This window comes from Topomyia yanbarensis, chromosome 3 (assembly GCF_030247195.1).
Source record: "Topomyia yanbarensis strain Yona2022 chromosome 3, ASM3024719v1, whole genome shotgun sequence".
Taxonomy (NCBI): domain Eukaryota; kingdom Metazoa; phylum Arthropoda; class Insecta; order Diptera; family Culicidae; genus Topomyia; species Topomyia yanbarensis.
The window spans coordinates 411,861,854-411,874,433 of record NC_080672.1 but is presented as its reverse complement, the minus strand read 5'-3'; the positions used below and the strand labels follow the sequence as shown (position 1 = coordinate 411,874,433).

The 12,580-nt window shown below is 41.0% G+C and overlaps 1 protein-coding gene across 1 annotated transcript in view; it reads right to left on the bottom strand.

The window, feature by feature from the left end:
- Positions 1 to 11,548: 11,548 nt before the first annotated feature.
- LOC131693758 (probable serine/threonine-protein kinase DDB_G0282963) overlaps positions 11,549 to 12,580 on the bottom strand; it is a 137,697-nt gene continuing 136,665 nt past the window's right edge. The window contains exon 5 of the mRNA XM_058981883.1: positions 11,549 to 12,560. Coding sequence (XP_058837866.1) covers positions 11,696 to 12,560 — 865 coding nt within the window. The 3' untranslated portion in view covers positions 11,549 to 11,695. The remainder of the gene's footprint in view (positions 12,561 to 12,580) is intronic.

The following is a 12,580-nucleotide window of genomic DNA, read 5'->3' as shown; positions in this document are numbered from 1 at the left end:
TGACGGTGACTTTTTATATAATTGTTATGGTAACAACTCTTCAGAATGACGCAGGCGTCTTTCGAGGTAGTATTGAACCAACGATAATTAGTACGTACTATATATGTAATTCACTTTAGTGTATTTGGGCTTAATAGATTTATTATGGACAGTTTGGTCGAATTATATTAGGATGGAACATGTTTGTTAACTTTTCTATCTAGCGAAATTATTCAATGTTTGCATAGATTTATGAACCATAAATTGTTTGGTCTTACATGGATACTAGTGCGTTGTTGCTAAACGGTAGCAAGAGAGAGGAAGATTCAGCCACACGAATTTTGACTTTTCTGTTTGTGTAATATCCAAATAGTAGTAGAAACAGCTAAAACTTCTACTGGAATTGTATTAAGACGAGGGGGTAGCCTTTTGAATACAAATGCTATATATACACCTTAGATTTTGTTTTGAGAAATTTTAATTTACAAAAAGGGAAACAGATTCAAATTTTAATTTACAAAATGGGAAACAGATGAAGCCACCAGGGGAGGGGGGGGGGGGGGGGTTTCTTCTCTAATCCTCCGGCCATCACATCATATGATTTGGTATTCTTAGTATGTATAACAAACATAACGATGTGACACAAGGTGCTAAAAGCGCAATGAAATCTTGTAAACCCTAGTTTGCATTGGCTTGTATGCTCTAAAGATATCACCAAGGGGCCGTTCATAAACGATGTCGAATATTAACAGCTAGGGTGGAGCGTAACGCAACATGATTAAGCGAAATATAAACTGAAAATGAGTTTGAGACGTACTAGTTGAGCGGGAGTAATAAAACTAGCAACAAGTTGCAATGTGCTTGAAGGGGAAAGTTATTTTAGATTATTTCCTTTTTTCTGCGAGATGTTGTTTATAAATGGCCCTCAAACAAACAATATTCCATAACGAACATTATGTAACATCGATGTCAGAGCAGTGGGATCAAGGCGAAGTTCCCTCCGGTTCGTGCTAAACTGAGAAGATTTAGATGTTGATTTAGGCACCGAGAACAGACGTCCAGCGTAAACGTAAAAGTTGAGAAAAATTCACGGTGCATCTTTAATTCTAAATCTCTAAATCATATTTAATCTTAAATTTTAATGGCTTAACCGTTGTGAGTTTTACTGAATTGACAGTGGATCACACAATTGATGCCCAAGTGACTATTATAATTATAATGGAGAGTGAGGACACTTGATCCTTCGGGATATTTGATTCCCTTGTCATATCTCATAATCTATACGCATAAATTTATCACAATTGGCGATTTGCGGCAAAACCAAAATTAGTCATGCGACACCTATGATTCAGCTCATGAACTGGTAAAGTGATACAGTTTGCTTTTTTTCACCCGCAAGTGAGTCGTAGCTTACAACAAAAACTTATTTTTCTTCTCGGAAAAAGCTTACCACTGCCAAAATATGAATGAAACGAGTAAGAAATTTAGTTTTATTTGCAATTATTCTGAAATTACAGCCATTTGCAACTATTTGGCTCATACATTTCTTCGAAATGTATTCGGGGTTTTATTGTGGTTATCAAAAATCGTTCCATAAATAAAGTTCCAACTTGAAACCGAGACCCAATCAGTACCAATGTCAAACTCCTTCATATTTTGGACTACGTAGGAGATTCAGTGAAGACTATCAGAGAGAAGGATCGGCTGTGTATGATACAAAGCTGACACTTTCCTATTAACCAGATATATTCTTTCCTCGCGTGATCCGGGGAGTTGCATGAATTTACACCATCTCATGAAGGTTTAGCTTAACTTAGGAGAAACTGGAAATGATGTTGCGGCGGCTACGATGCTCAACAAATTACATTTTGGAACAGCACACATATAGCTCTGCGAATAATATTAGAAACCACTATGTTTTACAACCTTTTCGCAAGATGTTTACTCATTATCTTATAAAATGATGGTTTTCCATCATTTTCATAAACAATTATCAACAAATTGATCGATGATTTGGTGTTTAAAAGTTATTTTTTTACCAATGTTTACAGAAAATATATGCACTATGACAGAACAGAATCAAATCAGCAACACTTTGCTTCCAGCGCTATCTGTGAGCGGTTTCAACGTAGAATCGCCAATATTAAAAGAAAATGAAATATTTGGTCGCTTATGATGTTTAAGAAGACAATCTTATGTATTACATTTGGTTTGCAAAAGTTATATAATATTTTAGAAAATATGTGTTCAAATCCATCTCGAAGATCTTTTTACAAATTTTTTGAACGGTTGTATGTGATCGTCGAAGTAATTATATTTGAATATTTTCAAATACGATTACTTTCTAAGGGCTTCTCATTGATGTGTATTGTTTACATGCTGTCAAACTCGAAGTCGTGTTTTTCGATTCAACAAAAATGGAGGTGAACCAACGCGAGTCGAGAGAACAAATTCTTTCCAAACACCTGGAATTTCCTGACCTGTCGCACCGGCAGTTGGGGAAAATGTTGAACATTCAACCGGCTCCAGAGTGTTGAAGCGGTTCCAGGAGCGGTTGACGTTAGACCACGGCAAAGGAGCTGGAAGAAAAACGGGACCGGAGAACAAAAAGACGGAGGGAAAGATGAAGCGGATGATTAAAGCAAATCCCAACGTCTCAAGCCGTGATTTGGCTAAAAAGATCGGCATGTCGCAGAGCTACGTCCAGAATGCAAAGAAGAGAGCTGGACTACATACATACAAGGTACAGAACTTCCTAAACCACGATGAGTAGCAACAATCGACGGCTAAAACTCGGGCACGGAAGCTCTACGAGAAGATGCTGACAAAATATGGCTGCTGTGTGATGGACGACGAAACGTATATAAAAGCCGATTTTAAGCAAATTCCGGGGTTGTAGTTTTTCAGCGGCAAGAGCAAGTTCTATGTGGACGACAAATTTAAGAAGAAGAAAATGTCGAAGTTCATCTCCAAAAATCTCATTTGGAAGGCCATCTGCTCTTGCGGACTGAGGAGTGATCTCAGATTTGTAGATCTTGCCATTTACTGTGCCAAAGGCACAGTAAATGGCAAGATCTACAAATCTGAGTGCCTCGAGAAGCGCCATTTGCCGTTCTTGCAGCAGCGCGACGAAGCTCCGCTATTTTGGTCAGATTTGGCATCATGCCACTATTCTAAAAGTGTCCTGGAGTGGTATGAGGCCAATTCTTTCCATTTTGTTCCAAAGGACATGAATCCGCCAAACTGTCCGGAGCTGCGCCCGGTGGAGCAGTACTGGGCAATGATGAAGCGGGAACTTCGGAAGAGCAAGAAGACAGTCAAAGACGAGAAGGACATGTTAAGAAAATGGGAAAAAAAACTGAGAAACTGGTACCGGATGACACTGTAAAGACTTTGATGGAGGGCATCAAGCGAAATTGCGTTCAATTTTACACTCAAGGCTCCATCGATTAACTTTTCTTTTGATTTTTGAAGTAAATATATGTATAAAACTACCCTAAAATTTTGGTTTGATTTTAAACATTATAAGAAAATTGGCATGACATTTTTGGTGTCGCAATAATTTCGTGTTCGCCCTTTAGATAGCATCGAATTGCTAGTCATCCTTGAATCAGTCATAGACGAATGAAGTGAACGAAGATAGATTCGTCATAGTTGATCGGGCAGGCATGAATCTTCTGAGATATATTGCTTGCACTGGGTCCATTACAACCAATTCGAAAAGTTTAGATACAGCACATAGTGCAGAAGTAGTTTTCTATGCTCTTATACCCTTTTTGCCTTTCTCAATAGAAAGGTATTGCAATTGCTCTGAAAACCGACCGGCTAACGGAGGCCCGGAGGGCCGAGTGACATACCATTCGATTAATTTCGTCGAGTTCGGCAAATGTTTGTGTGTGCGTGTGTGTATGTGACCAAAAATGTTACTCATTTTTCTCAGAGATGGCTGAACCAATTTTGACAAACTTAGCCTCAAATGAAAGACAATGTACGGCTGCTATTGAATTTCCAGTGGATCCGACTTCCGGTTCCGGAATTACAGGGTGATGAGTACGATCACGCAGAAAATGTCGATTTTAATAAATTCTGCAATGAATGTATAAAGGTGAAATTTTTTCCAAAATGTGACCACAACTGCTTTGATTTGTAGTATTAGATCACTAACAGCCATTCAAAGTCTCGTTGGCCACCATCATTGGTTCCGGAAGCCCCGGCGGAAGTATCCAAATTCAGAATAACAGTCACACCGATTCAACGGCACCGTGTCATAACGTCCGAAGGGAGGTGCGTCATAACGTCCGGGACATTATGACGCATCAAGCTGCGTCATAACATCCGAAAACGGATATGCGTCATTATGTCCTGGACGTTATGACGCACATTCATTTTCGAATCTTATGACGCAACCCTTGTTCGTCATAATATCCCGGACGTTATAACGCACATTCGTTTTCGGATCTTATGTCGCAGTCGATACCCTGGACACTGTGACGCACTTATAGGTTCGGATATTGTGACGCATAAGAACTGCGTCACAATGTCCCAGGTCATATCGTCCCAAAATAATGTGCGTCGTATCGTCCGGGACATTATGACGTACGATGGTGCGTCATAAGGTCCTAAAATAAATATACGTCATAAAGTCCGCAATCATTTTAGTGTCACAACGCCCGAAAGTAATCCTGGGTCACAATGTCGGGGATCTTATGACGCACACTATGTTTATGCTATGCTACACTAGGATGTTATGACGCAGAGGGATTGCTTCATAAAGTCCGGGTTAATATGGCCCACTCATTGTTTCGGATATATTGACGCACAGGTATTGCGTCATAGCGTCCCAAGTCATAAGGTCCCAAAGAAGGACGCGTCATAATAACTGGGACAATATGACGCACCAGGCTGCGTCATATAAGGTAATTGTTTACTTTAGGTACTTTTCCCCCTGTAAGTGGAAAACATGTTTTTCTTTCGTGAATATGCTAGTTTAGTGTTGTAGATGCATAAAAAAGAGGCGGAATTTTAATAATTACCAAATTTAAAAAAAAGTTGTATCTATCAACCTTTCTGGTATGGTTATTGTGCTGCCGAAATGAAGGCGAAGCTAGCTTAATGTGGATATGGCGCATAGCCGAAACCAAGGATCCGAAGTGGCGCAAAGCCGCTGAGGATCCGCTGGACGAGGTGGCCTTGCTACTTGTCATCGGAATCGCAAGCAAACCTGTGATCCACTCGTTTGCCCGGTATACTCAAACATAGGGGTTATCCCTAGTTTATTTTACAATGTCTTATTTAGTAATTTACAATGTCTTATTTAGTCACAATAGGATAGTATTCATTGACGAAAAATAAAATTTTGTCGCTGCCTAATGTGGCTACGCTACGTCGTTTCATTTGTGTGCTGTCCGACTTCGCTGTCGCTCAGTCGGGCTTAAAACAAGAGAAGCCCCTATGTTTGAGCATACCGGGCAAACGAGTGGATCACAGATTTCCTTGTGATTCCGATGACAAATAACAAGGCCACCTCGTCCGGCGGATCCTGAGCGGCTTTGCGCCGCTTCGGAACCTTGGACTCGACTATGCGGCATAGCCGCATTAAGCTAGCTTCGCCAAAAGCCTTACTTTCGTGAGCACAATAACCATTCGAGCAAGGTTAGCAGGTACAACTTATTTTTGAACGTATTAATGAGTTATTAAAATTTTCGCTTTCCGCCCCTTTTTTAAGAGTCTACAATACTAAACTAGCATATTTTTAAAAGAAAAACATGTTTTCCTCTTACAAGGGAAGAAGTACCTAAAGTAAACAATTACCTCATAATATTCGGAAACGGGTGTGCGTCATGCGTTCCCGCACTTTATAACGCATATTTCTTTTCCGATCTTATGACGCACACATTATGCGTCACAATGTCCCGCACGTTATGACGCACGTTCGTTTTCGGATCTTATGTCGCAGTTTATTTCGTGGACACTGTGACGCACATATAGTTTCTGCGTCATAACATCCCAATATCAGTGTGCGTCATACGATCCCGGATATTATGACACAGGACTATATCGGACGTTGTGACACAAGAATAACTTCGGATGTTATGACACATTCTTGCTTTCGGATATTATGACACACTCTCGTACCTCATAATGCCCCGAACCGTATGACGCTCACTGTTTTGGGACATTATGACGCAGTACCTGTGCGTCATAATATCCGACACTATAAGTGCGTCACAGTGTCCAACATGTTCATTGCGACATACGATCCGAAAACGACAGTGCGTCATAACATCCGGGACATTATGACGCACAACGAGTACGCCATAACATCCGAAAACAGATATGCGTCGTAAGGTCTCGGACTTTATGACGCACATTTATTTTCGGATTCTATGACGCACCTCTTGTGCGTCATAATATCCCCTTTTGCGACCTTATGACCCGGGACGTTGTGATGCAGTGCCTATGCGTCATAATATCCGAAACTACCAACTACCAATATCAGTGTGCGTCATAATGTCCCGGTCGTTATGACGTAGCACCTCTTTCGGACGCAGTGACACATCAATGGTTTCGGGTCTTTTGATGCATTATTGGTTTCGGATGTTATGACGCATCCTTGTGCGTCATAATGTCCCGGACGTTATGACGCACCACCCTTCGGACGTTATGACCTCGTGGAAACACGAATGCGGATTTCCATAATAACGGAATACCATCCGGGTCAGGAGAAGACGATGATTTTAGCTAAAATTGCTCATTTGAAGCTCGTTTATTGAGTGTTGAAGTTGAGGTATACTACTAGTGGGAATGGCAAGGACACCAGGACAAGGTTTCGGCGACAATACCGCAGGAGAATTTTGTGGCGAACATTTTGCTGCGTATAGTTTTCGGCTTCCGCATCTATAAACATCGTCGAAGGTAAACCGGTTTTGTTTCGCTGCGGGAACAGCCAATAAGAGGGCGTCGGTAGCAGTCTCAGTAATTGCGATTATGTAGTAGCAGTGATCGGAGCAAGCTAGAAGGTAAGCATTTGTGCAGGAATACAAACCACCATCATTCTGGTAGTAGATTTGCACTTCCGACGATGCTACTGCATTGCGTTGTCTGGAAAGAATATGACTGACTCTTCAATTGTTGAATATTTGTCTGAGTGTACAAGCTGGAAGGCCCCCCTCTCCATTATCAGACACAGAGCCGGGGCGACTGATGAAGCTGACTGTAAGTAGCGCGACTGTGCTGGGGTGATTGAGGGCTTCTGGCCTGCTTTCTACGGTGCGTCTTGGTTTTAGACAGCCATCTTTTGAATGGTCGTTACAGATGTGTAGAGGTGCATTTAGCGCAGGCGAGGCGTTTTTAAAAACACCAAATTGTTTTTAGAAGAACGTTCTCGTTGGAAATCGATGAACCCGCGGGAATACATTCCGTCGGGCCAGGTTTTAGTGTTAAGAGTTAATTCTCGATGCGTGGGGTTAATCCCAATTTTGAAGGAGATGAATTTTAACTCGTTCAACTTGTCGTGTTTTTACCAGCTTCTTCACTTCTAACGAATCACTTGACGAAAGGCTCTCTTTGGCTAGTGCACAGATATCATCCTCAGAAACACCACTTGCAATGCGTAACAAATAAATTCAACTTTTTTTTGTCACCGTCTGAACAGAAATTAGCGGTACCTTCTTTGTGTCGACCTTCCGTCTGCCTCAGGTTAGATCAGGAATAGTCTGTTATGGTTCTCGGGCACGTTTGGCTGCGGGTCGTTTTAGAACCGGCTAAATTGTGGGAGTTACATGTTAAGCTCGAAGCAATGTTTTTACAAGTACAGATTTATCTAAAAAAGTACAGATTTTTCGACTTTTACTGGTAGAGATTCTGTGCGGTACAGATTACAGAATTTGGTGAAAAAGTAAAGAATGGTACAGATTTTTGGAGCTAAAATTGTGTCTCAGCTTAGTTGGCATAAACGAAAAAATACAAGGCAAGAATATGCCTTAGACAGAGTGAATTGACGCAGAAGATACAAATCAAGCAAAGTAGTTCGATTGTTTGTATAGAATTGTTTAATTATCAAAGGCGGAAGAATAAAACTAGCTTGGAAAGGATAATGTAGAAAACGGCCAAATTAACCAAACATCATCACATAACTAGTTAACCTTTTTTAGGTGTTGGGGTCGATATGACCCCAAATGAACTTTCAAAATGAGATAACATTTTAAGTTTTGCACCTGAAAGTTCAGAATTTCTTAACCTTTCCTCTTTCATGGAGAGCAACGATTTTCAATAGAGTTCAAAATTTTCGCTCATTCCTGAAGGGATGTACAAAAAGGTTACGAATAAGGTGTTAGCGGGTCATATTGACCCCGATTTCGAACTCAGTTTTAAGACACATGTCCAACCAAATCTATATGAACTGGTACTTAAATTGTTTGTTAGAGTTTCAATTTTCAGTTTCTGGTAAATATTACCTTTTTTCACCTGATTGGTCAGTAGGAATCGTTGCCGAATGGGGTCATGTTTGGCATCCATAGATGTATGCAGAACTGTCATTATAAATCACAATGTTGGCTTATAATCGCCTATAGCGAAGCGCGAAATGGGTATTAGGGACATGGCCATCATTTGAATCCCACGATTTGCTATGAAACAAACGTCCAATGTATCAGAGCTTCGCGTAACAGCAAGCGTAAGACCCACGACACTCCGTGCGCGACTGGCAGTTACTCAGTTCTCGGCACGGAGAAACACTTTGAATTGAGGACTCCTGTTTTTAGTCACCTCTTACGACATGGGAGCAGGAACCCAGTGGATCAATTCTTGGTTGAGATTCATCAACCCACTGGATGTCACACAGCCTAGATTTCGGGAATACCACTTGGGAACTAATCATCTATTTGTGGATTTCAAGGCAGTGCACGATTCAGTACAATAAAATAAACGGTGGTGCCAGACAATGCCTGAACATGGCTTCCCGACAACTTGAATAGGTTGGGTCAAAAACAAGCTTCAGAAGAGCCAAAGAGACATCCGACTCGTTTGTGACGTTAGATGTATTAAGCAGAGCGATGCATTTCCTGATTTGTTATTCACGTGTTCCTAAAAGTGCGAAGTTAAGATTTGGTGTGCAAAGGAATGGCACTATCATTACGATACGAGATCTCACATACTTCTTGGCTTCCGGACGACTTAGACACCATTGGAGTCGATCGTGGAGCAGTGGAAGAGGCTTTTAAAAGAGTGGCTGTCAACATCGGACTGACTACAAACTCTGACAAATTAAATTAAACAGCAGTTGATAGAGATCCAGGTCCGGTCCTCGGGGTAGAAATGGACGTGGTGCGTGTCGACGAGTTAATATATATTGATAATATATAGACTAGTGATATTAGTAATGTGTGATAAAGAAGATAGTCGTGAAATACAAACGGTGAAGTCCGGTAGCTTATGGTAGCCTGGTACTTAGGCATGGGCGAGGTCGTCGAAGGAAGCAGACCATTGACTGGTTGGTGTATACAAACATGTTGATATCGCAAGGCTTATAAAGCATGGTAGACTACAGTTATCTGGACATTTACTGCCCATGATCGCATACTTGTCCCGTTTTCTATGGGATTTCCTATCTATATGGGACTGATATGCGATCATAGGTAGTGTAGCTAGTTTGCTGGAAGATAGAACAACTAACGTTGTGAGCCTGGATAAGTTCCTTGTCGTTGGTGCAGATTCCGCACCCAAGGACTAGGTGCGGACGAATCTTTGCGTTCAAGATTGAAATAAAACCTTGCATAAATCCAAACGAACAAACGAGGAATGACTTTGTAAGAAAAGTATGCTCATAGTCTTTAATGGTGAATTCCCAGGTGCACTAGTGTCATGCAAATATAATACTCTTGGGTTAGACTGAATCAAACTAAATTTTTTGAAAAATCTACCTGATCTAGCAACGAGTCTATAATTTAATTTATGCGACTGGTGTCTGCAGTAGAGAAGAAACGGGACTGGAGACAAGTCACATTTATTATTTTTCCTAAGCCTGCTTTCGACCACAATTCGTATCGGTCGATTGCAACGCTATTCTGCTACGCTTCGACGATTTGGTTAAGGTAAACGGCTCGTTATCAAAATTCCATTTGCCTTTCGTAAAGCAAAGGGTACGTTGTCTTTTGCTGCTTTTAACAAAAATTCATCAAGCATGTGCTCTAAAGAGCAAATGGTTTCGGTGTTCTAGGCCATTAAGAGAGCTTACGATTCTGTAGCAATTGTTATCTCGGATAAACTTCACCGTTAATTCTAAACAACTATTTGCATAATTTGTTGTCACAAACGCATTTTATCATTTCTTATAGCGATACGGTAACTTTTTGAAGCGGTTGCATGTGTTTTCTACAAGGCACCTGTTTTAACTCCTTCATTACAATTTCCTCCTGAATAGCATTGATAAATATCTTTCCAACTCATTAACGCCAATATAAATGGTGGATTGCAGCGCGGTTTCTGGCACAAAGCAACAGCTTTGTAGAAACCAAAGGTATCTTAGCATATTTTTGCACCCTGGCTGTAAACTCGGGTATCGAGGTTGTTCGGCCCTATCTAAGTAAATCGCCCTTTTAGGAAAATAGATTTGAAAAAAATTACCGGTTAAAGGTCCTAATTGTTAGTTTGAAACCTCAGCTACATTTTGAGCCAGGTTCATTTGCACCACTCCATGGTAGCGCTAGGCGACGATTTACAAAACTCTACATTTTTCCATTCTTTTACAATGTAGGGATAATTTGGACCTTCCTACGGGGCAATTTCATTCATTCATTCGTCATTTTTTTTAAATTTTTCGTCATTTTTTTTTAATTTTTTACAATATTTAATAGAGAAACTCCTTAAGAAGCAACAAACAATGAATTGTGTTACAAAAACTTAATCTGGTTAATCAGAAATCGAGGGGGTCCGAATTAACTCTACTGTCTTAATAGCCCAGCCCCCCCCTATACATATATCGACACGACCCAAAACAAAACCACAATATCAACAACTCAGGGTTGAAGTTATTTGAATAATTGAAAAACGGCGTGGCAAAAAAAACAAGGCGTGTCCGCTAGCGCGCCGGGCATATATTGGATTTCGTTCATGCTCACCCGGGGATGTCAATGTTTCTGAGCTGTGGGTGAGAAGCACTGGGGCCGAAAAATGACTGCCAATTGTGGGAGCGATTGGTTACTCCCAAACATTGCGTATCGCGTTTAAAGTTTAGATGGGAAATATACCTTTTTCATCTCTGCTCATTGACATCTGACTTCGTGGATAAAACGAAGAGTTCGAATCGTTGCACATATTTCTTAGAATTCTCATACACTGTCGAGGAATTATAAACAAAGCTTCAGATCCCATAAGGCGTCATTCCACATGAGTACTGCTCAGTCGACCAAAGGACGCTTCGATATACTTTAATCAGAAGCATACGGTTTTACTATCGAAAAATAATCCATTCTTACGGCTCTGTTAGTATTCAATGTGCGACGGATCCCCCAAATCATCACAGTAAAAATAATATGTAAGGATTTTATTTTTTTTATTGAAGTTCATAATTTAAATACCATTTGGTTTTGAACAAATAACTGCTAAGGCCATCACTAACTTACAGCACTTGAACATCAAATATTAATTTATACAACTTATTCGCAACTCGTACTACGTAAGAAACTTAAGCCAAACAATTTTTCATTCTTCTATAATCCTAGAGAAATCCGTGCCCTGCGGCTTCCGCCGGAATATACCCCTCATGTCCGTCACGAGTTCGAACGAAAAACCACTGTTTCACATTCTTGAGTCCCTTCTCTTGGTACTCCTTGCACGCAAGCAACGTGACCACGTCACCTTTCTGCACAATGACGGATTCCGAGCAGTAGTTGTCGGTTATTGCCAACAGAGTTTGCCGGACGGCAGCCGCCGAGCGTAGATTATTATTATTATTATTATTATTATTATTATTATTATTATTATTATTACTGTTGCTGACTATCTTAGTGTTATTATTGTTGCCACCGTTACTATTGTTAGTACTACTACAACTAATATTGTTTACAGTCTTATGGTAATGTCCGCCGTTGATGACACTGCTTGCCGAGCCACTTCCTCCACTTCCACTTTTCACCAGCATTTTGTGATGATGATGGTGGTGATGGAAATGATTCTGTGGTTGATGCTGCTTCTGCAGCTGAATATAATCTCCGTTAGCCGTGGCAGACTTTTCCAGGTTATCCACGATGCCGGCCGTTTTCTCCAGTTTACCAGTCCCACTGAGCACCTTGGTCGTAAGCTTAAGTTGAGCAAATTGAGTCTGTGAGTCAAGCGATTTGGGTTGGTTGGCCACCCGGAGGTACAACGAGTCCAGATTCTTCTCGCTGCTGCAGGTGATTGACGTAATACTGCGGCTGTTAGTGCCGCCCCGTTTCAATCGTGGTGTTCGGCGACCCTCGGACCGGGTGCCACCTCGAAGCTGTTGAATTTCCTTTTCACTATCGGTCAGGTTGCCACTCGGGCGAGGAAAGACATCTTTGTTCGATTCCCAGCAGGGCGTCGGCTTGGAAGTTGAGCTTGATCTGGAAAGTAAATTATTTCC